This window comes from Salarias fasciatus, chromosome 7 (genome assembly GCF_902148845.1).
Source record: "Salarias fasciatus chromosome 7, fSalaFa1.1, whole genome shotgun sequence".
Classification (NCBI taxonomy): Eukaryota; Metazoa; Chordata; class Actinopteri; order Blenniiformes; family Blenniidae; genus Salarias; species Salarias fasciatus.
In genome coordinates, this window is record NC_043751.1 from 16,738,328 (window position 1) to 16,763,604 (window position 25,277).

At 46.1% G+C, this 25,277-nt stretch overlaps 2 protein-coding genes and 1 long non-coding RNA gene across 5 annotated transcripts; all 3 read left to right on the forward strand.

Annotated features, from left to right (window-relative positions):
• Positions 1 to 61: 61 nt before the first annotated feature.
• Positions 62 to 15,842, forward strand: LOC115391383 (uncharacterized). Its single transcript, XR_003931767.1, has 4 exons — positions 62 to 71; positions 7,524 to 7,528; positions 8,547 to 8,550; positions 15,534 to 15,842. It is a non-coding gene; the product is annotated as an uncharacterized LOC115391383 (long non-coding RNA).
• Positions 12,554 to 15,842, forward strand: LOC115391381 (receptor-interacting serine/threonine-protein kinase 3-like). Of its 3 annotated transcripts, none has more exons than XM_030095616.1 (12): positions 12,554 to 12,671; positions 12,883 to 13,084; positions 13,173 to 13,527; positions 13,611 to 13,756; positions 13,840 to 13,889; positions 13,992 to 14,141; positions 14,264 to 14,346; positions 14,467 to 14,494; positions 14,588 to 14,640; positions 14,831 to 14,876; positions 14,980 to 15,222; positions 15,323 to 15,842. In XM_030095616.1, the coding sequence occupies exons 2-12, from the start codon at positions 12,930 to 12,932 to the stop codon at positions 15,328 to 15,330; spliced, it is 1,317 nt and encodes a 438-aa protein (XP_029951476.1). In that variant the 5' UTR covers positions 12,554 to 12,671; positions 12,883 to 12,929; the 3' UTR covers positions 15,331 to 15,842. The 3 variants fall into 3 exon arrangements, with proteins under 3 accessions (XP_029951476.1, XP_029951475.1, XP_029951477.1); XM_030095615.1 differs by having other exon boundaries at positions 12,558 to 12,671; positions 12,862 to 13,084; XM_030095617.1 differs by having other exon boundaries at positions 12,571 to 12,671; positions 12,918 to 13,084.
• A 1,064-nt stretch (positions 15,843 to 16,906) lies between these two features.
• Positions 16,907 to 23,024, forward strand: impdh1a (IMP (inosine 5'-monophosphate) dehydrogenase 1a). Its single transcript, XM_030095613.1, has 16 exons — positions 16,907 to 17,197; positions 17,775 to 17,873; positions 18,421 to 18,469; positions 19,545 to 19,646; positions 19,775 to 19,849; positions 20,325 to 20,531; positions 20,613 to 20,700; positions 20,773 to 20,972; positions 21,095 to 21,185; positions 21,304 to 21,399; positions 21,585 to 21,728; positions 21,909 to 22,050; positions 22,146 to 22,289; positions 22,377 to 22,460; positions 22,754 to 22,770; positions 22,914 to 23,024. Exons 1-16 carry the CDS (start codon positions 16,962 to 16,964, stop codon positions 23,015 to 23,017), a joined length of 1,878 nt encoding a protein of 625 aa, XP_029951473.1. The 5' UTR covers positions 16,907 to 16,961; the 3' UTR covers positions 23,018 to 23,024.
• Positions 23,025 to 25,277: the final 2,253 nt, after the last annotated feature.

The window sequence follows — 25,277 nt, forward strand, 5'->3', positions numbered from 1 at the left end:
CGGCCCTGCCCTCCGTCTCACCCCACCCCATCCTGCATTAAAGCTCCCAGTCCTCTTTGTGGGAGAGTGACGTCTGCTACTGTCAGAAACAGAGTTAAGCTCAGCGGGCTCCAGTGAGAGCAGAGAGGAGAGAAGCTCCCAGACTCGGGGAAAAACCAAGCAGCGAAACGTTCTGGGCCTCCAGGGAAACAAGTCTTGACCACCTGAGGAGGACCTGACTCTCATTCCTAGAGGCTTCCCAGGTCTCAGCTGGGAAACTTGAAGGGAATTCCGAACTTGGTTGAACAAGAAAGTTCCCTCCATCAACAGGTTAGCTGAGAAACTCTGGACTATGCCTGCAGCGTGTGTGTGCTCTGAGGATGAGAGCAGACCGACTGGAATAATTATTCTCCTGTGTGCACACCGTGCTGCTGTGAGGATTGTTTGCTGCTGCTGCTACTGCTGCTTCTTTTCTTTTTTTTTTTTTAAATTAAAAGATACATATTTTTACTTTTTTCATGCAGGTGATCCTGACCTGCAGCCTTATTGCTGAGCTTAATCAATGATACTGTGTTCTGGACCAAACAAACCCTGAGACAACATGAAGAAATTTTTAACATGGATGACAAGAAAGGCGGAGAGAGACGAAGACAGTGAGTCAAAGGAGAATTCTGGCTGAGTGTAGAGAGGCAGGATCCACTCTTCGGGCAGAGGTCTGTGGGCATTATGCTTCCTTTTGCAGCATCTTACCTTTGTGAGTCTGGCTTCTCTGCTGTTGCTGCACTGAAGACCAGGTACAGGTCCCAGCTGAACATTGAGCAGGAGCTGAGAGTTGCAGTATCATGCTTCAAACCTCAATCTGAGAAACTGTGCACTGCAGAACGTGCTCATTGTAGCCATTAATCCTGGCTTCCTCATTTTGATAAAAAAAGGAAAAAAATCAGCACAAATTGTTTTATTCGTTTTTGTTTTGTCGGTCAAAGTGTTTTATATTGTTATATTATTATATTGTGCTCCTGAGTTAATGTTGCTGAAGTGAATTTTAATTTATTATTTATTGATTTTGTTCAATTTTATTTTCCAGCAGCAAATGGTGCAATAAGTCTGTCAAAAATGTTTACAGTTTAAACAAGGATATTATTATTTTTTGAATTTCAGGCAAATTGATGCACTTAAAATCTTTTCTTTTACAGACTAATAAATAATGTTCATAAAGTCACTCTTGCAAGTTGAACTATATCTCTTTCCTTTTAGTTTTCTTTAATGTTAACAAGGATGTTTTGCAGAAGTGTACCTATAACAATTTTATAAACAAATGCTATGACTTATAGTTGCAGCGGAGAGTGGGTGGTGGGGTGGGGGGGCCCAAAATTGTTTTCTTCTTGCTGGGGGGTGGGTGGGGGGGGGGGGGGGGGGGGGGGAGGGGCATAACAGAAAATAATTGAGAAGCACTGCCTTAAATGAAGAGTTAAAGTTACAAAACTGGAACACTATTTGCAGAGAAACAGATACAGCAAAATGCTTGCAAAAAGAAGAATAACCTGTATAAATCATTTCTTAGACTAAAAACTAAAGAAGCTGAGAATAAATACAAGTTGTACAAAAATAAGTTGACAGATATAATAAGAAATTCCAAAAAGTTATATTATAAAAAACTGTTATTCGATGACAAATCAAACATGAAAAAGACATGGGACATATTGAACAATGTTATTAAACAAGGAAAAGGAAAAGATAATTATCCAGATTTTTTTGTTGACGCAAATGGTGAATATGAAAAGTGTGGTTCATAACTTCAATAACTTCCTCACAAATATTGGCCCAGAATTGGCTGCAAAAATTCCAAGCCAAAATATGGAAATGAATTTTGAAAGAACCAATAATACAGTTGTACTTTCCGCAGTAAGCGAGAGGGAAATACTGTTGTTCAAAAATTTTAAAACAAATTCTCTACAGACTGTAATTTAATTAACATGATAATAAAAAAAAAGGTAATAACTAGTATTATATCCCCTCTGACACATATTTGTAATCTGTGCTTCAAAATGGCTATGGCCCAAAGAAGATGAAAATTGCTAAACTCACCCCACTCTTTAAAAATGGATATAGACATGATTTCACCAACTACAGACCCTCTGACCCAACTACAGACGTGCCTCTGACTGTGCCGGCTTAAATTGATTTGTATATCAATGATGTTTTAAATGTTTCTCAACTGGTGAAATGTATATTATTTGCTGACGACAAACATATTTTATAGCAGTGACAGTTTAGATGAACTTATCAACAATGTGAATAATGAATTGAGAAAAATAAAGAAATGGATGGATAGTAATAAGTTGTCCTTAAATTTAAATAATACAAAAGCAATGATGTTTGGAAATTACAAGTTGAAATCTTTAAAGGTGCATTAAGGAGTTTTACAACCTTAAAAATACTTATTTTCCACCATAAATATGTTACACATTTTTTAATGATGTGTACAATGTGTATGGCGTCATTTTAGTGCCAAAATTCCGCGCGCAAAAAAATCATAATCGCGCACAGTTAACCCACTCTCTGTGCGCTCGCGGTGCCTCTCCGCGCGCGCGTGGTCTCTTTCTGCGCGCGCGCGGTCACTTTCTACGTGCGCGACATCACTTTCTGTGCGCGCGCGATCTCTTTCTGCGCGCGCGGTGACATGTCTGAGCTGTCTGCTCGCGCGGTGGTGTTGAGTTTTGGCACTCGGTGGGCGGGCTTTGAGTTAACGCCACTCAACCCCCCTCTCCTTTGTGATTGGTTCCTCTAAACGTCTACTGTCTTCAAATGGGTCTATTACTTTTGTGACTTATGAAACTTATCAACATATCACCTGCTCAAAACAAAGGAAAAAAAAAAAGCAAAAGTACTTCACTGACCCTGGCATAAAATCAAATGAAATCTGAGAGAGAGGGAAAAAGACAGAAAAAAAGGAGAAAAAATTAACTATAAATGTAGGATAGGTATAATTGAATAACAGATATAAACTAAATAACATAATTAGAGTTTAAACATTATTTTAAGACAGATATAATCAAATAACAAATATAAACTAACAGATATGAATTAGATAATTTACATATAAATCTAAGACAGATATACTTAAATAAATAACAGATATACACTAGCAGATACAAATTAAATGTAATTAAAAAAAATCTAAGACAGATTTATAATTAGATGAATAACAGATATACACTAACAGATATAAATCAAATATAATTTACATATACATTTGAGACAGATAGCCTTGATGGCTCCATGAAAACGTTTTTATTCATTATTTCTCCTCCCAGGAAACAGCCAGGTCTCCTCCACAGTAATCAAATCACTGTATGGAGGTTATGTTATGTGAATTTTACTCCTCAATTTTCCAATTCTGCCGCCAAACGATGACTACCCGCCCTACTTAACCTCTGATTGGCTCTGACCGGAAGTCAGTAGACGTTTAGAGCAACCAATCACAAAGGAGAGGGGGGTTGAGTGGCGTCAACTCAAAGCCCGCCCCCTGAGTGCCAAAACTCAACACCACCGCGCGAGCAGACAGCTCAGACATGTCACCGCGCGCGCAGAAACAGATCGCGCGCGCACAGAAAGTGATGTCGCGCACGTAGAAAGTGACCGCGCGCGCGCAGAAAGTGTCCACGCGCGCGCGGAGAGGCATCGCGAGCGCACAGAGAGTGGGTTAACTGTGCGCGATTTTGATTTTTTTGCGCGCGGAATTTTGGCACTAAAATGACGCCATAAATGTGCCCTGACATATTCATTACAAGTACCTCTAACAGCGGTAAATTGTCACTTGAAAGTTGCAGTGCCGGTCCGGCACCAGCATTTTTTTGGGGAGAATTTAAAGGAATGACGTAATGCGCACACCGGCTTGTTCAGTTTCGCTTTGTCCGCCATTACTTCGCCAGATGCTTAGTGAGCAACAACTGAGCAGGAGCTTCCAGAAAGTAAGAAAATACTGGTTTCTCGCACTGCCACAACTCCAGCACAGACTCCACCAGGTAAAAGAAACTTAAATCTTACTTGAGCGCTTCTAAACGAGCGAAGACAGAGTCCCCCTCTTCCGTGCACGCGAGCCACAGGGACGAGTTTTTCACTAAGCTGCATTACGCCCAAAGCCTACAGGGGGCGCTGTTTCGCATAACACGTGCAAGCACCTTTAAATCAAGTTGAGTTAGATGGTGTACAAATTGAAAGTGTCTCAGGAATAAAATTTTTAGGTTTATTGACAGATAATAAGTTAAGTTGGAAAGCACACATCAGACACATTAAAACTAAAATCTCAAAAAGCCTTGCGATTATAAATAGAGTCAAATATTTTCTTGACTATAATGCTCTATATACATTGTATTGTTGCTTAATTCTTATTGTGTGGAGGTGTGGGGCAACAATCACAAGAATTCGATGCAACCACTTCTTTACATCCAAAAAAGAGCAATAACAATTATTCACCAGGCAGGGTATCTTGATCATACTAATCCTTTATTTTTTCATTCTAAATTATTAAAAGTACATTGTCTTGTAAAATTATATTCTGCACAATTTATGTTTAAAACTTTTCATAAATTGTTACCAACTAACATTCAAAACATTTTCTTAAAAGAGACAAATCATATAAATTGAGAGGATTTGGGAACTTTGATGTTCCAATAATAAGAACCTCCAGGAAGCGTTTTTCTGTGTCTGTATGTGGAGTTAAGTTATGGAACAGTCTGGGGCTCCAACTAATTAATCAGGAACCTACACTATTTTTATATTACTGTAAAAATAAAATGCATATTATTTAGAGACTGGAATGTGCATACAAACACAAATGAGTTCTGAATTTGGGATAATTCTTCTCTGTAGTAAACAATCAAGTGTTGTTTCTTTCCGATTCTCTGCCATGCATTTTCCAAACTTGTCTGTCTTCCTTCATTTTAAAAATATTCCAAAAACAACAAATGGATCAAAATTAATATTTGTGGAGCAGCGCATATCTGTCGACTATTTTAACAAGTGTAGTCAGCATACACTGAAAAATAATTTTGGCAATAATTAGCCTACAGTTTTTTTCGGAAAAATATTACTGGCTAAATAGAGGAAAATTGAAGTCTTTAATAATAAAAGAAAAATAGAAAAACAGATGATGCTCTTACTGTCAAATTTGCACCTCTCTCATCTGTTTGCCATCTAGCAGCCTTGCTTCTAGCCATAAAAAAAACAAACTTTTACAGCTTTTGTCGCAAAAAATGCGCTTATTTCTTTTCATTTTCTGAAAAAACAGAGATTAACTGATCAACAATACCTGAGTGAGGACGGGTGTAAATTCTGTTGAACCAGTCCTTTCTTCATCTGCTCATGGAGGGCAAGCTTCAAGAATTAGTAGTTACTGGATGTAACTCCAGTTCTACGAGTAAGTGAGTGCCCGCCTCCGGGCTTCGCTAGTGGCACTCCCCTTGGCGCAGCCAATCAACTGAGACAACAAAAGCTCGACGCACCAATCCCCCGCCGCCCGATGGCGCGGCTCCACGCCCCCCGAGGGTATACCCCGAGCTGGAGGCAGCCATTCTCCCTTCTTCTGAATCAGCCAAGTAAGGGAAGCAGACAGCTGGGCCAGCAGGTAGGTGGGCACGCACTTACTCGTAGAACTGGAGTTACATCCAGTAACTACTCATTCTACTTCGTAAGTGCTGAGCACGCCTACGGGCTTCGCTATTGGCACACATCCAGGCGAAGGCCGTAGGTCGATGAATGTACTCCCGGCTGGCATGCTGACGGGATTGGTGCGTAAGATGGAAGTAAACAAACCGTACGTCCAGAACGGTCGCAGAACCCCCGAAGAACGAGGCGGGCATCCATGCGCCGAAGTGCCGCCCGCGACGTGAACAAACATCGCCACAGCGACACACACACGCTGGCCGGGGCAAGCCACAGCAGCAGGCGGGGAACCCTGGTCCGCGACCCACACAGGGAAGCTGCAGCCGGGCTAGAGAATCCAATACAGCGAGCGGCAGAACTCCTGTTCCCGCGAACACCGTCACTGTAACAACATCCGCACACCGTGGCAGAGCCAAGCGGCAGGAGGGGAGAAAACTCTGGCCCGTGACCCCACCCGGGACGCGGCAGCCGAGCAAGAAGACCAACACGGCAAGCGGCAGAACTCCCGTTCCCGTTAAGCACCGTCACAGGCTGCGGCAAAAACCAAGCGGCAGGCGGGAAAGCCCTGGTCCGCGACCCCACTCGGGACGCGGCAAACAGGCCAGAAGGACCAAAACGGTTAAGCGACAGAACTCGTGTTCTCGCTGAAACCGACATGGCCACAGAGTCAGTTCACATATCCAACAGATATGAACGCGGAGGCCCAGAAGGCAGCCTGGCAGATGTCACCGTGACACCCCTGCACAGGGCCGCACAGGCAGCCACACGCTGTGTGGAATGAGCATGAATCACTGCCAGCGGCGAGAGATTCTGTGCCCTGCAGGCAGCTGCAATAGCGCCCCCCACCCAGTGGACGAGACGCTGAGAGGTCGGGGGGGGGGGCCCACGCCCCCAGGCTCCAAACCCCACAAACAGCTGGTCCGTGGTGTGAAAAGCAGCTGTGCGCTGGACATAATGCAGGGCCCTAACCGGGCACAGCAACCGCAGCCGTGGGTCATCCTCAGATGAGCCAGGCCGGGAGCAAGCGTTTGGATCCGGATCACTCGCGACCGGAAGTCCGAAGTGATCACCTTGAGATTAAAGGCCAGGTTAGGCCAAAGATGCACAAGTCCCCCATCCTGGCTGGACAGCCTGCAGGATGGGCTGACCAACAAGGCGCAGAGATCCCCAACTCTCTTGGCGGATACTAGCACGAACAAGGTGGCGGCCTTGAAGGAGAGAAAGCGGACCTCCGCCTTCTCCAAAGGCTCGAAGAGGGGAGCCCCCCAAGACCCTCCAACACAACGTGGAGGTCCCACGGGGAGACCCCATGCCTGGGGGGTGGCCGTAGCCAACACGCCCCACACAGAAACCGCTTCAACAGCGGGTGACTGCGTGCAGAGAAGCGGCCAAAGCCGCCGTAACCCACTATGATGGCCGATGCAAACACCGCAGTGTGGATGCAGCGCAGCCACCATCCAGCAGGGCCTGGAGGAACTCCATGGAATCCCAGGCACCGCCCACCACATGGTGGTCCAGGGTGACTCCCCACCCTGCGAGAGACGCATCCGTGAACATCTCGACGTGATGCGATACGCAGCCCAGGGGGACTCCTAGCATAGGAGAGCAGGATCCATCCAGAGAAGGAGATCCTGGCGTGCCCGGGGGCGGGATCGAGACCTTTCTGCATCCGTCCCGCTTCCCCAAGCAGCGGAGGCGTGCAAACCACCGTAGCAGCCTGTGCATGTGCAGAAGGCCCAAATGTACCACCAGGTGGGCCACGGCCATTAAATCCAGGACGGTCCTGACCAAACAGACCCTGACCAGAGGCATGGTCACTGCAGACCTCAGGGCTGAGAGGAGGGAGGCTCGCCTGTCTGCAGAGAGGCGGGCCGTCATAGAGAGCGTGTCCAGCTCCAAACCCAGATAAGCCATGTGCTGAGCTGGGGTGAGCGCGCTCTTGTCCCGGTTCACCAAGAACCCCAGGAGCTCTCCAGGAGGTGTCTGACCGTCAGCATGCGGAACCTCCTGGTGGCTATGTGAGTGTTTAGGACCCGCTGGTCCAAAGCGGGTCTCATGCCTCCGCTCTTCTTGGAACCAAGAAGTAGGGAGAATAAAACTCCGAATGCACCTCCTCCGCGTCCAGCTCCGTAACCGCGCCCCGGCGGAGGAGCGAGGACACTCCTGCTTCGAGAGCGGCCGCCCCCACAGGGCATGCGAGCCGCGTACAAAGAACCCCATTGAAGAGAAGCAGGCGACAGGCGAAGTGCAGGGCACAGCCGCGTCTCAGCGTCCTGAACAACCAGGGAGAAAGCGGTCCCCAGCATAGCACGCCACGTCCGAAGCGGAGCGTGAGTGGCTGTACCACGGCCTGAGGGGACAGTCCACCCGTCCTCCCAGCCTCGGGAGACGGGGGACCCCCGGCGAAAGGGATGAAGGGGGCGTCCCATGAAAGAGCGCGGGCGGCTGCTTCGGGGCCGCGGACCAGTGCTTTGCTGGGGACAAACCCGGTGGAGGCGGCATGATCCCGAAGTTCTCGGGCCGCTGACCTTTGTGCCGATGCTGGGGCGCTCATCAGCGGGAACCCAGGCTGGCACAGCTCCGCCGCTCTGACGCTTCTCTGTGCTAACACAGGCGGAAGCCGGCGGATAACGCAGCTTGGAGCGTTTATAAATGATGCCAGGGCCGGGGCGCTCATCGGCGGGGACCCGGGCTGGATAGCTCCACCGCTCTGACGCTTCACCGTGCTGACACAGGCGGAAATCAGCGGAAAAAAGCAGTTTGGAGCGTTTGCGAGGTACCGGTGGGACCTCGACGGCGTTCCTCATGCGCATAGCACACGGCGGATGAGCCAGCAGCCTTAGCTCGCTGCTGTGACCCGCGTCCACGGCTGCAGCATGGCAATGAGGGGGCGTCCCATGAAGGAGCGTGGGCGGCTGCTCCACAGCCGCGGACCAGCGCTTTGTTGGGGACAAACCCGGTGGAGGCGGCATGATCCCAAAGTTTCTCGGGCTGCTGACCTCAGTGATGATGCCAGGGCCAGGACACTGCACGTAGCGCACGACGGGTGAGCCAGCGGCCTTAGCTCGCTGCTGTGACCCGCTTTCACGGCCGCAGTGCGACGAAGAGGGGGCGTCCCCTGTAAGAGTGTGGGCAGCCGCTTAGGGGCCGCGGACCAGCGCTATGTTGGGGACAAACCTGGTGGAGGCGGCGTGATCCCGAGGCTTCTCGGGCCGCTGAACCTCAGTGATGATGCCAGGACCGGGACGCTCAATAGCGGGAGCCCAGACTGGCAGAGATCCGTTGCTCTGAGGCTTCGCCGTGTCAATACAGGCGGAAGCCGGCAGAGAGACATCGCTGGAGGTGGTATGAGTGATGCCGGGGCCGGGACTCTGCGCGGCGGTAGCCCGGGGCAGCACGGCTCAGCTCCGCCGCTCTGACGCCTCGCTGTGCCAACACGAGCGGAGGCCGGCGGATAAACGCAGCTGGAAGCGTTGCGAGTGATGCCAGGAGCGGGCTGCCTTACAGCGGGGACCCGAGCCGGTGAAGTTCTGCCGCTCTGACGACTCGCTGTGCCAACACGAGCGGAGGCCAGCGGATAAAGCGTGGCGTGTGATGCCGGGAGCGGGGCGCCTTACGGCGGGGACCCGGGCCGGTGAAGTTCCGCCGCTCTGACGCGTCGCTGTGCTAACACGAGCATACGCCGGCGGAAATTACGGGTGCCGCCGGGGCCGCGATGCCCCACGGTGGAGACCCAGGCTGGCACAGCTTCGCCGCTCTGACGCTTCATCGTACTCACATGAGCCGAAGCCGGTGGATAGTGCAGCCTGGAGCGTTTGCGGGGTGCCGGCAGGACATCGGCAGCGCTCCGCTTGCGTGACACGCATGGCGGGGAAAGATAGCGGCCCCAGCTCGCTGCTGTGCCCGCATCCACAGCCGCCACGTGGCAGAGCGTGGAGGAAAAACCGGTGACAGTGCGTGCGGCCAGGCGGCTCCGTGTGCAGTCCGCTCACCGTTCTACGCCGCTTATCACATAGGGGGGCGAAGGGAGGAAGAGCCCCGCCGAGATTGATGCTCAGTCATACAAGCACGGGAAGGGGGAGGATAGCTGCTCTTGAGAGATGCAGCTGTGGAGAAGGCGTCCCATGAAGAGCGCGGGCGGTCGTTCCTGGGCTGCGGACCAGCGCTTTGTTGGGGGGCGAACCTGGCAGAGGTGGTGCGGTCCCGAAGTTTCTCGGGCCGCCGGCCGCGGTAATGCTGCCAGGGCGGGGCGCTCATCAGCGGGGACCCGGCCGGCGTGGCTCCACCGCTCTGACGCCTCGCTATGCTTTACACAGGCGGAAGCCGGCGGAAAGTAGTTTGGAGCGTTGTGAGGCACCGTGCAGGACCTCGACGGCGCTCCGTTTGCACCTCGCGCTCGGCGGGAGAGCCAGCGGTCAAGCTCGCCGCTGCGTCCCGCTTACACGGCAGCAGCACGGCGAGCGTGTGGAGGGAGAGCCCGTGATAGCGCCGTGCGTCCGGGCGCTCCGCTCGCCATTCTCTGCTTTATCACGTAGCGAGAGAAGGGAGGGAGAGAGCCCCTCCAGCTTGCGCGGGAAGAGGGGAGGCTAGCTGCTCCTGAGTGATGTATCACAAAGCCGTGCTAATGGTAGCCCCTCACCGTCCTCTTGGCAGTGAGCGGGGCGTCCCAGACACGCCGTACGCAGGCCTGGACCGGTGGCACGGCGGGACACAGCACCGCAGTCTGGGACCGAGTCCGTGACTGGGTTGCTAGCCCGAATGCTAAGCCGCGCTGCGCCGGCTCAGAGGCTACGGCGGAGGCGCGAGCCCGCGTTGAGCGGCGGAGGTGAAGAGCCCCGCGAGGTGCTCCACGTGCTTGCGGGGGGCTCAGGCAGGAGTACTGCAACAACACATCATGAGTAGAGCAAACTAACCCGTCTCACAGTGGTCTGAATAAGGTGGAGAAGGCGCCGTCGCGTTGCGTGGGCTCCATAGACGAGGGGACGCTGCTGCTGCTGCTGCTGCTGCTGCTGCCACATGCGCGGGAGCCGGTGAGACGGTGCCCATAAAGGCCGCTCGCCACTGGGTTACCTCGAGCGGCAGAGTGAGGCAGGCAGGCAGGAAGGCCGCTGGCAGTGATGCCGTCAGCCGGCGCAGACAAAGCAGCGCTTGAAATGATCTTGCTCGATGAGCAGAGTGATAGGCCCGACGCCCGATGGCGACTGGTCACGGGCAGGTCCATCCATCTTGATCCGAAGAATCTTGATCCGAAGAAACTTGTGGCTTCTTCATATCTCAAGTGATGCTGAGGAAGAAGAAGGGAGAATGGCTGCCTCCAGCTCGGGGTATACCCTCGGGGGGCGTGGAGCCGCGCCATTGGGCGGCGGGGGATTAGTGCGTTGAGCTTTTGTTGTCTCAGTTGATTGGCTGCGCCAAGGGGAGTGCCACTGGCTAAGCCCGTAGGCGGGCTAAGCACTTACGAAGTAGAACAAATCCTTCATCAATTCTTCCATAAAAACGCTGTCACACCGTCTAGAAATGTTGTGCTGCTGGAAACGTCTGGAGAAGCGGAGCCTGCGGTGAGGGGGCGTGGCCTCTGCAGGCCAACTTTCTTCGGCTGCAGCTGAACTTTGTTCAGCATTGCGTGGAGCTGGAGCATGAAGAGGATTTAAAGTGTCTGGACTCACCTGCATCATTTACCACGAGTCGTTGTTCCATTTTGAACCAAGAGGAGGTTTTCCCCACAGACTGGCGGAATCACTCTTTCCGCACATTCCACTGGATATGAGCTCCAACACCCGCCATCAAATATAAGTGCAAGCTTGTGTTACATGACGTTGAGTGCACTCTAAAAAACCAAAGTGAACTTCATGAAACTTGGATTCAGTTCTGTGCTGCAATACTTAGTTTTGAACATGACTTTAACACAAAGTAATCTGCAATTGCATTATTGCAGGGTTTTCATTTCTTTATACAAGCAGGATTAACGCAGTTATTTTGATGCATTAACCAATTCTGAATTCTGGGAAAACTTTTTGTTAGAACACGTGAGAATACTGACTCCCAGGCATAGTTTTTTTTTTTAGAATGTCTCTTTTACCATAGTATTTGTGTTGAGCAGGAAGTAACTTGGAGCTGACAAATTACTTATTATAACAAGCCGGCTGATAAAAGGGTTACATCAAAAAAGAGATAAAAAAAAATGACTGTCACTGTCTGCCTGTGGTTGGTCCAAATCATTTTGTTGTGCTTGAAAAGATTTGAGACAGGAAATACACAGATTACATACAGTATTTAGCGGATGCTTACTCAGTGTGTCATCTTCACTGATCCTCACATCTCTGACTTCCTCTTACACTTACACTCACAACACAACTCTTGTTTGATTTTGACACAAACGGAACCCCATTTGAATGTGTTGTCGAGAATTCAAGGAAGTTCACATAATCCGCACCCCCCCCCAAAAAAAAAATTACCTGAAACATCAGAAACGCTCTGCGTGTGTGTGTGTGTGTGTGTGCGCGCGCGTTTTTCTATACTTGTGGAGACCAAATGTCCCCACAAGGATAGGAAAACCTGGCACAATGTGCCTTGTGGGGATCTTTTTCCGGTCCTAATGAGGGGAAACAGTGTTTTCTTGACCATGTTGTTCTTACTGGAAAAAGTAAAAGTGCAAACACATTTCTTTCGGGTTAGGCATTGTTGTGGTTTGGGTTAGGGTTGGGGTAAGGGTCAGGGTCAGGAGTTAGATATGAATGGGAGTCAATGGAAGGTCCCCACGAGGATAGAAAGACAAAAGTAAGTGTGTGTGTGTGTGTGTGTGTGTGTGTGTGTGTGTGTGTGTGTGTGTGTGTGTGTGTGTGTGTGTGTGTGTGTGTGTGTGTGTGTGTGTGTGTGTGTGTGTGTGTGTGTGTGCGCGCACGTTATCAGCCTGGCCCCTCCCCTCTACGACTGGAGGCGCGTCTGACAAACAGAAAGTTTAACTTCTCGGACATTTTGTAGCAGAACAGATACAGCTGAGCTCTTCGGTCGTCCTTCAGGAGTGTGTGGTGAGTATTAACAACAGCTGGCGGTGATTCCTGCTGGAAAATGTGTGAGATAGTGAGATAGCAGAGGTTTGTGTTGCTCCACCGCTGTTTCAGAGTGCGAGTGCGACTCAGGCACTGTCTGCTCTGTGGTGGAAATGAAGTGGATTTAATAATACTAAACCATATTTCATGTTTCTCTTGCCTTTTTCAGTAATCACGTGTCTTTTATCAGTCTGTGAGGTTTGAAGCTGCGTTTCATTTACCGAGGATCACCAGGAGATGGCGCTGCAGAGGCAGGAGCTTGAAGTGTTTGGAAATGAAGCGCTGGAGACGTGGACGAAGCTTGGCCAAGGGGGATTTGGATCTGTCTACAAGGCCAGACACAAGGACTGGGGATTTACTGTGGCCGTTAAACTAATTAACAATGCTAATAGGTAAATTTACCACCATTGCATTTTGAATCTGTTGATTTGTACACATCAAGTCACATCTCAGCTTTCTTTAAATGTATTTCCTTCTCAGCCCTCCCAGCAGTCTGCTGTCTAAAGACAGCCTGTCCATGTGCACAGCACTGCGTGAGGCTGGTCACATGGGTAAAGCTTCCTGTGAGTTCGTTTTGAGGGTTTATGGATTTTATGAGGGAACCCCACCAATTGAAGGAGTCGGCATGCCATATCAGGGAATAGTCATGGAGCTGATGGAGATGGATTCTGTTCTGAAGCTGCTGGAGAAACTGGCAGAGTCTCCACAGAGGCCGCTGGCCTTACGCATCGTCCATGAAGTGGCTTTGGGGATGAACTTTCTTCACTCAAAGGATATTGTGCACCAGGACCTCAAGCCAAGCAATGTGCTGCTGACTGATGACCTGAGGGTGAAGGTATGTGCCATCCATTTTTAATTCAAGGTGCACTTGTATTTAACTGCTGCTTTATTTTCGTCCTTCTTATTACTGTTTTGAAGCTTGCAGACTTTGGTCTGTCCAGGGTTTCCACCAGTGTTTTGATCACCAGCGAAAAAACAGCAGAGACAGGAGGGACACTTGCATACATGCCTCCAGAGGCTTTTGATCCAAAATATGAACCTGTCCGGGCTTTTGACAGATACAGGTAAAGACTGGGAGGATAGAGTGTGATTAAATATAAAACTTTAAAAGTACAATAATGGAAAACCTTTTCTGTACCTGTGTCAGCTATGGGATCCTTCTCTGGTCAATATTTAATGGGAAAGAGCCTTATAAAGGTACACATAACTCTACTGCCATGCTTTTTATGCTCCTTTGTTTTTTTAAACCTGTTCTTTTAAGACGTTACTTAACAAATTTGTACACATCTTGAATTTCAGGCAGACCAGACGTTCTTGTGAAGCTCTGGGTCAAAAAAGATCTAAAACTCCCTCTTGATGAAATAAAAAATCCAGAGGAGTTGGGAGAGATGATTGAACTGATGGAGAGATGCTGGAATTCGACACCAGAGATGAGGCCACCCTTCAAAGGTATGTGCTTGTTAACATGATGCTCATTTTTACTGTATCACTTTTTATACTTGCAAATGGACACTTTCTTCCGTTAGATTCTTAATAGTGCATCACTGCACATTTTACTCTCCTTGTTTCAGACTGCCTGAAAACAACTGAGGAGGTATTCTTAAGGCACAAGAGCGGCATTCGTGCTGCAGTCGATGGCATCCTGAATCCACTGGTACAAATAAAAATACAATTGCAGAAACTACAGTGCCACAATCAGTCAGTTATGTCTAATTAGTGTGATATTTCTGTTGCAATTTCCTGTGTTTCTCATGTTATTGTTTCCATTTTTAAGGACTCAACAAACAGTGGTAAACCGCCAGGTAAACTGTCCCTCGAACACAGGGTCATAATTGCTGATTCCTGTTATTTTCCTGTATGTTACAGTACAGTTTTATTTTTCTTTTTTTTTCCAGAGTCAGAGGCAGACTCACATGACACCATCGATTATCCTCTCATCACTGAACAGGTATTCTGTGTCTGCAATATTCCTTATTTTACACTTTGCGAGGTCATCTGGCAGGTCGGATCGGATGCTTTAATGGGACAATTTTGACCTCTGCCTCATATGCTTGATACCCATTCGCCTTGCAACTATTTAAACTGATGTACTTGTTGTTTCAAATAGAGTAAAATATGCTACTTCTTCTCCCCAACAGAACTCACCTGGTGTTCCCACAAAGATATTGACAGTTGAGAGAAAAGGTTCCTGTTTTTCTTTTATTCTTCTGCGTCAATGTATTAAGCCAGTGTCGTGACTGGGATTAGATTAATTTCATCAGGTTTCCACTGCTCTGTTTCCCAACAGCAAAGTTTGTGACGGACAACATTCCAGTGTTAATACAACTGGTTTCTGCAGTACTGGAAATTGCAAAAGAGCTTGGAGACATGGTCCATCCTGAAGTCCTCTCTCGGATCCAAGCAGAAAAGACAAGCCAGGACAAAATGAGGCTGTTTCATTCCAGGATATTAGCTCCGGCAGGGGGGAGAGTCAAAGCTGCTTTCTTTGACGCCCTCAAAAAACATGAGCCCGCACTGGTGAAAAAACTTGGTACGACATTGATAAAGAAAAAATACATTATTATTTTTGACTCTGTTCACTAGTTCTTTTTACTTTTTGACTATGCTTTCTTTTATTTCTTTTTCTCTAGGTGGATAATCCTAAAGCTTGTCTTCATGGATTGTAGATACATACACAAGCTCTGATTCTCCTCTTACACTTCCATCCTCAATGAAAAACCTTTAATCCTTTCAGTTACATATTTCTAGTAAATCACGTTTTATGACTAAGTCATATTTTAATAGCTGTCTTCTTTTTATATCTGTGTGAGTAACGTGGAAAAAACTATTAGTAATCAAAAGGAGAGAGAGAGAGAAAGAGAGAGAGAGAGAGACTATGTAAGAGGCTTTTCTGGTTCAATCCCTCAGTAACTGTCACTAGCAGTCAGTCAGTCACCTGCAGATGATGGCGTCGAGGGCATCCCAGGCAACAAAGTTATCCGGTCTCGATCTGAATCGCTTGTCTTTTTGTTACAGATAACATGCTGTATGAGAGTGAATGTAATACACTGATTGAAAGAATTTTTGTGTAAATGAAGCAATTTTGCTCGGAAATGTTCGACCATTTGATACAACAAGCAATGTAAGCTTAAATAAAATGTTCTGAAATGACTTGCACGGAGCTCCTCCTAAATGTGATTATGAATTGTTTACTTATGTTGTTTTGAAAGTTGCACCTGTCTCCACACACACACACACACACACACACACACACACACACACACACACGGGCAGCATAACAACTGCCGTTTAACCTTAGCTTCATTCACAGCTCTACCTCCCTGAGGGTTCCAAAAGAAAACACACACACCTTCACACCGTGGTAATCCTCTGGGGGAAAAGTGTTCAAGCGTCATCTTGACCCATCCTTCTCTTCCTCGGCCCTGCTGCTTTGCTCCACCCTACACACCCGTCTCACCCCACCCCATCCTGCATTAAAGCTCCCAATCCTCTTTGTGGGAGAGTGACGTCTGCTACTGTCAGAAACAGAGTTAAGCTCAGCGGGCTCCAGTGAGAGCAGAGTGGAGAGAAGCTCCCAGACTCGGGGAAAAACCAAGCAGCGATGCGTTCTGGGCCTCCAGGGAAACAAGTCTTGGCCACCTGAGGAGGACCTGACTCTCATTCCCAGAGGCTTCCCAGGTCTCAGCTGGGAAACTTGAAGGGAATTCCGAACTTGGTTGAACAAGAAAGTTCCCTCCATCAACAGGTTAGCTGAGAAACTCTGGACTATGCCTGCAGCGTGTGTGTGCTCTGAGGATGAGAGCAGACCGACTGGAATAATTATTCTCCTGTGTGCACACCGTGCTGCTGTGAGGATTGTTTGCTGCTGCTGCTACTGCTGCTTCTTTTCTATTTTTTCTAATTAAAAGATACACATTTTTACTTTTTTCATGCAGGTGATCCTGACCTGCAGCCTCACAGCTGACCTTCATCAATGATACTGTGTTCTGGACCATTTTCTCAAACAGTTTCTCAAACAATAAAATAGATGGCAAGGCAGCTACCTCGCATGTCAGGTGTGTCTGAAAGGTTCTGTGGTGTGTACAAGCACACTGAGCACTGAGTGTTTATGAACGCTTACAAGTGAACAGCAAATTAAGAGTTGGCCTGTGTCTTCTGGGACCTGCCAAGGCCACTGTTTACGTGGTGTGTGAGTCTGTGTGTGTGAGGAGCGTTTGTGTGGAAGGTGGTGGTGGCTCTGCGGAGGAGGAAGCCCTGGATCTCTTAGAGATGGAGGGTCATGGTTATGACCGCTTTGGAGAAGGTGAGAGAGACACTTACCAGATTGACTACCGAAGGATTGTTGGGGACACGGAGCCAGCCCGGCCGCGTATCTCAAGCAGAGAAGCAGAGCAACCTCACCCCTATGGGGCCTTTGCCCACCCGACGGCACACGGACACGGGCACGAGACTGCAGCTCAGCGGTACAGCGCCACGCGTATCCAAGCTGGATATGAACCGGAGAGGTCAGTCTCATGCCGCCGCATTTGTGTGTCCACCATTCTCAAACTGCAATGTGATGAACTTCTCTGGTGAAGGATCCCAGCTGAAGAGTTGTTTTCACTTTCTCGTAGCATTGGCCGTGTACTTCCTGCAAGCCCATTTACAAGATAGCTGGGCAGCCGACCAAATCCTCTTACCTACTGTACTGCTGTCATTGACGTACAGAAGTCGTTTCCATTGACAAGGACGAATCCCTTTTGCCAGCGTTTCCTGTCTCCCCTACACCATTTGTAACAGGATCTGCCTCAAGCACGTCTGCAGGCAACACCGAGACAGTGCCAGAGAGTCGAGCATGGCGTTCAGTTTTTATTGACTGAGAAATTACGTCCTTGTGACAATAAAGCAAATTAGCACTGCTTGCACAACCTTAAGTACACAAAAAAAGTTTATCAGACATTTGAAATTCTCTTAGAAAAGCTACATGAGATGTCAATTCAAATCAAATATGTCAGCTTTTCAATTTTTTTTTAAAAAAGTCTGCATTTATGTCCATTTTTCTGATGTTTAGATGCATGATTCTTCTTCCTTTTTTTTTTCCAGCATGGCTGATTATTTGATCAGTGGAGGCACAGGTTACGTTCCTGAGGATGGACTCACAGCTCAACAACTTTTTGCCATTGGTGATGGACTCACGTACAAGTAAGATTTGCTTGGAAATCACACACAGTACTGCTGTTTTACTGAGTTTACTGTGGTAATGACAGTAAGCATAGCCAGAACATGCTCATATGAAGAAAACACACAACACACACACACACACACACACACACACAGACCAATGCAATGTTTTCATTTCAGTGTGTATTAATATCAGAGCTTGGGTTTTTTTTAATGTAGGATTATTATGAGTAATACTACTTTCAAGGATGGCTCTGAGTGCTGCCACAGGCATTAAAAGCTGTGTGTGTGTATGTGTGTCAGTGTGTGTGTACGGATGTCGGTGTAATGGAGGCTGTGTGTGGGATTTATCTGTGTACAGAGGATAAATGGAGAATATTTCTGAGGCAGATTATTATTTCTGCTCAGCGTCATTAAAAACTGTCACTTTGTAAGACCGAAGACTCTTCACATAACATTACTACTTGTCGTGGTTGTGTTTGTGTTTATTGTGGTCATTGTTTCACTGATGCCAATAGTTCATTTTCTGTATTCATATAATGTACATTTCTTTTACCTGTAATTCCAGTGACTTCTTGATCCTCCCCGGCTTCATAGATTTCACTTCTGATGAGGTGGTGAGTGTCCTCACACTGTCTGCCCCCTGATGCAAAGAGTATTTTTTCTACTTGTAATGTCAAATTTTCTTTCATCAACATTAAACAAACAAAAAAAGCTCCTGTTTCTGTGGGTGTTAAGGATGGAACAATGACTTTGGCTGACAATAAGTTCTCTCTTCTGGGCAAAAAACATGTTTTTGTGCTTAAGCTTGTTTAAAAAAATTGTCATGATTACTATCATTTATTGCTGACATGAAGATTTTACTGTGATAACCACCAGCTGTGTGAGTTAAGTGTTGATGGGCACAGGGCTGTTTATTCGCCTGGCTTTGTTTTCATCTCTTCAAGCTCTGCTGGGACATTAAATTAATTTCATGCCACACATGGGCTATTGCTATAGCAGGTGTTCAAAACATGAACAACACACACACACACACACACACACACACAGTCTCGTATTTCTATCCTCGTGGGGACCGTCCATTGACTCCCATTCATGTCTAGCCCCTAACCCTGACCCTTACCCTAACCCTAACCCACACCACAACAAAGCCTAACCCTAAAGAAATGTTTTTGCACTATTACTTTTTTCAGTAACAACAACATGGTCAAGAAAACACTGTTTCTCCTACTTAGGACCGGAAAAAGGTCCCCACAAGGCACGTCGTTCCACGTTTTGCTATCCTTGTGGGGACATTTGGCCCCAACAAGGATAGAAATACGAGAACACACACACACACACACACACACACACACACACACACACACACACACACACACACACACACACACACACACACACACACACACGCACACCCTTTAACACTCAGCAGGTGCCTTCTGCAAGTTTTTTTTTCCCTAATGCGTTAAACAAAACAGGCATCTAACTCATTACATTGCAAAATAAGAACAAACTAACATTTGTGCTGCAGAAACAACAGTGCAGAGATGTTTGTCTGTCAGTGCATCAACCTTTGGAGTAATTTCACTGTGCACTATTCTAATTATACCCAAGACAGGTTGAAAATCAGTAGCTCAGTTGATTACAGTGAGGCCATGATTATGTTTATATTTCATGTTTTGCATTTGTAAGGATCTAACCTCTGCACTGACAAGAAAGATTACCTTGAAGACGCCTCTGATTTCATCTCCGATGGATACAGTCACGGAGTCGTCTATGGCCATTGCCATGGCAGTGAGTACAGACTCTCGTGCATCATATCCAACTGTGCAGTCATCGTGTTGTTCCACAAACTGAAAAAAAGTGTGTGTTGTTTTATATCTCCATACTGACCTCATCCCTCTGTCTTTGATTGGCTCTAGCTGATGGGTGGAATTGGAATAATCCATCATAACTGTACAGCGGAGTTTCAGGCCAACGAGGTGCGCAAAGTAAAGGTATGAAAGGCAAATCTCAACAAGCATGAAGTTACAATAGATCTACTGTACAACTTTGTCGAAATCATATTTCCTCAATAGAGAAAACCGTAATTTGACACTTTCTAGAATTTATAGTGCATAAATGGGAAACTGCCCATTGCTTCATGTGTGGAGTGCTTTTGGGTGATTTGCATGATCTACTGATTGCCCTGCACAAATAATGAATCTGTTATTTGCACAAAGATCCATCTATCCCGCTGTGTAATTTAAAAGTAGCTACAGATTAACATGCAGTTGTCACAATCTATTGATTGTTTATACTTGCCCAGTCTATCAATATTCTGCCTTTTGTTTCACTGCAATAGCTTGAAAATTCAGACATGGGAGATCAGTCTGCGTCTGTCTCTGTCATCACCATCGAAGAAGGTTGGGAAATAATATCCATGTCACTTATTACTCATGTTTTGTTGTTGTTGTTGTTGTTTTTTGTCAGAAATTTGAACAGGGGTTTATCACAGATCCGGTGGTAATGAGTCCCCACCACACAGTGGGAGATGTGTTCGAGGCCAAGATACGCCACGGTTTCTCTGGGATCCCAGTTACTGAGACGGGCAAGATGGGGAGCAAGCTGGTTGGCATTGTTACCTCCAGAGATATAGATTTTCTCTCTGAAAAGGACCATGACAGACCCCTGGAAGAGGTGCGTACACAAATGTTGTGGCTTGTGTCAATGTCATATGTTTTGTTGGTTTTTCTGATAATTATCTCCTCTCTGATCCAGGCAATGACAAAAAGGGAAGATCTTGTTGTCGCACCAGCAGGAGTCACACTAAAAGAGGCTAATGATATATTACAACGCAGTAAAAAAGGTAAATCTTCAAAAAGATATCTAGTCTTTTGAGATTTCCTCTTGAACTCCTTTAACAATCTGATTTTCTCAGGTAAATTACCCATCGTGAATGACAGCGACGAGCTGGTTGCTATTATTGCTCGGACTGACTTAAAAAAGAACAGAGATTATCCACTGGCTTCTAAGGACTCTCGCAAACAACTGCTGTGTGGAGCGGCGATCGGCACCAGAGAGGACGACAAATACAGATTAGACCTCCTCATGCAGGCCGGGGTCGACGTGGTGGTCCTGGTAAGTTCTGGCTGCAGTACAGTCGGGCTTAGGGAGGATTGAGGGTTTGTTTCTGACACATAAAGTAATGTGCAATGCCGAGACAAGACTCCTCTTGTTTCCTGTCTTGAATCCAATGACAGGACTCCTCCCAGGGAAACTCAGTTTACCAGATCAACATGATCAACTACATCAAACAGAAATATCCAGAACTGCAGGTAGTTGGAGGAAATGGTGAGCTCAACTTGTTTTCTTCACAGCTCATTGCAGCATTTCCTCTCCTAAACGGTCATTTGACCGCATGCTTCCTGTCAGAGCTGCCTGACTTTTCTGTGTCTCCGGCGCCCTCTAGTGGTCACAGCCGCTCAGGCCAAAAACCTCATAGATGCTGGTGTGGATGCTCTGAGGGTGGGAATGGGCTGTGGATCTATTTGCATCACTCAGGAAGGTACAGCAACAACAATCACCATCTTTATCATCATGTGAATGTCAGATGATTGAAAATGTACACAAAAATCTTCTTAAGATGTGTAGGAAGGAAGAGGCAGTACTGAAAGCAGAAGACATAATAATAACAGGACTTGTTATAGAGGAAATATTTCATCGTCATTGTATTATTCTTTTGTTCCTAAGTGATGGCGTGCGGACGGCCTCAAGGTACGTCCGTTTACAAGGTTGCAGAGTACGCCAGGCGCTTTGGAGTGCCTGTCATAGCAGACGGAGGCATTCAGACTGTCGGCCATGTGGTGAAAGCTCTCGCTCTTGGAGCCTCCACAGGTGAATCAACACAATATTTGTTTTAAATGATGTGAGTGTTGCTACAGTCTCTCATTTCATTGAACAAACAAACTAGACGTTGAAAATAAAAGTTAGAATTGTATTATTTAGTGTGCAGTATTTCCAGCTCTGGCCTGATTGTTTAGATTAGCATCTTCTGTTCATTCATCTATTTTTCAGTGATGATGGGCTCATTGCTCGCGGCGACCACTGAGGCTCCGGGGGAGTATTTTTTCTCAGATGGCGTGCGTTTGAAAAAATACAGAGGAATGGGCTCACTGGATGCGATGGAGAAAAACAACAGCCAGAAGCGCTACTTCAGGTTGGGGCCCTGAGTAACAAGGACTCTACAAATAATGTGTCTGAAAAATGTGAGGTCAAATGAGACATCTATCCACTGCTCTTTGTAACTTTCAGTGAGGGAGACAAGGTGAAGGTGGCTCAAGGAGTCTCAGGATCGGTCCAGGATAAAGGCTCCATCCATAAGTTTGTCCCTTATCTGATTGCTGGAATCCAACATGGCTGTCAGGATATAGGAGCTAAGAGTTTGTCCATTTTAAGGTAAGGGTGAAATTATTCGAGTTCTGCTAAAAGTTCTTCCTGTTAGCCTTCCCTGTGTGAAAGATGAAGTGTGTGTATTGGTCTCAGGTCGATGATGTACTCTGGAGAGTTGAAGTTTGAGAAGAGAACCATGTCTGCCCAGATGGAGGGAGGAGTCCACGGCCTCCACTCGTAAGTCATCTTGAGTCACATCCTCAGCAGTGACCACTCGCTTCCTGTTTCTTTTTGTTTCCTCTTTCCTCCACATTTAGCAGGCAATGGTTTGTTAAACTCAGACATCCTGTTTTTACTATGTGAAGATTTGAGATTGACTTTGTAAATGCTATGAAACCAATGCATTGTGTCCTCTAGCTTCACTTGCATTAGAAGCTTTGCTAATATTTTTAAGCCTAATTCAAAATGCTATTAGGTACATCAAAATTGTCTTCTCTTTTCTTTTTTCTTCACTCATGCTATCATATTAGATATTCTTTTGTGCCATGTAAGTACATCCACCATCTATCTCAGTGCTCTCTTTTCTTTCATTCAGCCCCAGTTAAGTCAGTTATTGTAGTTCCACAAATCAATTGATCTTCTTCCTCTTGTTTTTGTTTTTTTTTTTTGTTTCAAAATCTCCAAACATAGTTACGAGAAGCGGCTTTACTGAGGCAGGAGGAAGAGGAAACCCAAGAGCGGGACCGAACGTCCCCGCCCCGGCCACTCTGAGCAGATGTGCTGGACGGACGTGATCAAGCCGGAAAACACACAGAGGCAGTTGAAGCATCAGGACGTCTGCCCTCAGACATCATTCTCCCTTTTATCATTGTTTGTATCTGACCACTCTGAAGATGGAACAACAGCCCTCAAGGATTGACGAGATCAGGATGATAACCCAGAGCTGATCACATCAGCGGATATGCGTGTGAATGAACTCTTGTGTTTCTCGTGGGTCAGTGTGTGTTGAGGAGGTCACGTCACTGACTCTTTTGAGCCTTTCTGAAAAGCAAATGCAAACAAGTAATTAAGTTAGGACAGGCTTATTGTTTCTACTATGATTGGAGCCCCATCTGCCGGGTTTCACCCTGTTAGATTATATATCAAACCTTGAAGGCAAGGAGCTCTCTGCTCCTGTGCTCTTTCATTTTATCAGAGATTTCCTCTTTACCTCAGGAGCCATGTAGTAAAATATTGCTTGCCAAGATTAGAATTATTTTGTAATGACAGTAGAAATAATATTTACGGAGCCTCTGCTGATGTATATATTTAGATTCAGGTAGATTTACCACCAGTCAGTGAATTCTGTGCTGCACTTTTGCACAAAGGACCAAAGCTTAGCTCCAGCCTTAACATCTTAAACTGTATTCCAAATCAAACAGACTCTTTTAAAGACACCTAGAATCAATTTAATCTCATTTGGAGCTCACAACACTGGATTCAAATCTTTGAAACCCAATAGAATACCCAAAGATTTATCCCTAATTAACATTTTCACTCAAACGAGGAAACTGTCTATCCAGAGTGATGTTGAGATCTACCATTGCTGAAATTTGCAACAAAAGAAAAGAGGAAAAAAGGTAAAAGACCTCTATTAAGCAGATTGTTCATGACATTTATTAAAGATGGTTGCTTGATGTTTTTTTGGCTCAGTATTTAAAGAAATAAATAATGAGTTGCAGGATTATAATTATTACAAGCAAATGGTAGGGAGCCAGTTGTTCAGTTTAGATGATCTATTTTCTTATGTTTTGATGAAGCTGTGGACAAATGCTTGTTAGATATGTTGTTTTTTGTGAGAAACTCAACAGCTTGATTAAGCTCAATCGGATTGTGTGAATAATAAAGACACTTGACATGTGCAGCTTATAAAGTTTTCATATTTTTGTCAAAGTGACGATTAAGTTTGCAAAGTTTTTAATAATACCGATGGGAAAAATGTTGAAGAGAAATTACCATAATTTTGTATATACCGTATGTACATAAACTTTACCACTGAAATGGTTGATTTCTGTCATGAACACATATGTAAATACATTTTAGCATAGAAATACACTTAAATGTCGATGTGTGCACCTTCACAGTAACACAATCCTAAAAGATGACACAGGAACATCCTTCTTCGTTTATATACATTGTAACGTCCTGGATCTTATGAACTCATTCGTGTTGCCAACTCTGTGTAGGCAGCATGTTACACTTTAGCCACATTGTAATTGATGTGTTAGATTAAATTATCCACATAGCAATAACTCATCCAACCACTTTATCAGATTCATCCCAGTCAGTATTTCAGAGAGTTGGACCCGATTGGTAGAGTGTCACCGTACCAAGCTGCTTCGGATCATCTCATGCCATTTATTGATGGTGTGCTAATTGTAGACTTTGCTTTTCATCAATATCAGATTGTTTTAAGAGCTACACAGAAAGCATAAACTAAATTATCATGTTAGCTTATTTAATTTAACTTAGTGTGACCCAACATCATGAAAAAAATAAGCAAATACACTAATAAGTATAATTAACTTTCTTTTGTCGATTTGGAGCGAACAAGTTTCTTAACTTAAAGCTTATTCTTCATCACCTACTGATATTTATGAATTTTGAAATTATCTTCGTGTTTTCACCTCTAATATAACTTTAGCTTTCACACAAAACGACACAATGGAGTTCAAATGTTTTGACAAAAAAAGAGTAATTTATTTTCAGGACATTCCATGTTGCCGTCAGTCACAGAGCGAAAAGACAAAATACAGAAAATCACAAATCCATTCACACCTAGGGTAATACTGAGACACCAGTTGACCTAAGAAGCATGTCTTTGGTGTGCGGGAGAAAACTGGAATTCCTGGAAAAAGTGTCTGCGGGCAGGAGGAGAAAAAGCAAATCCCACTGAGAAGTTAACATGGGATCTTCTTTCTGTTCCACCACCATAGTGTCATCAATCAATCAATCAATCAATCAATCAATCAATCAATCAATCAATCAATGCAGATTCAACAGTATCCCATAATT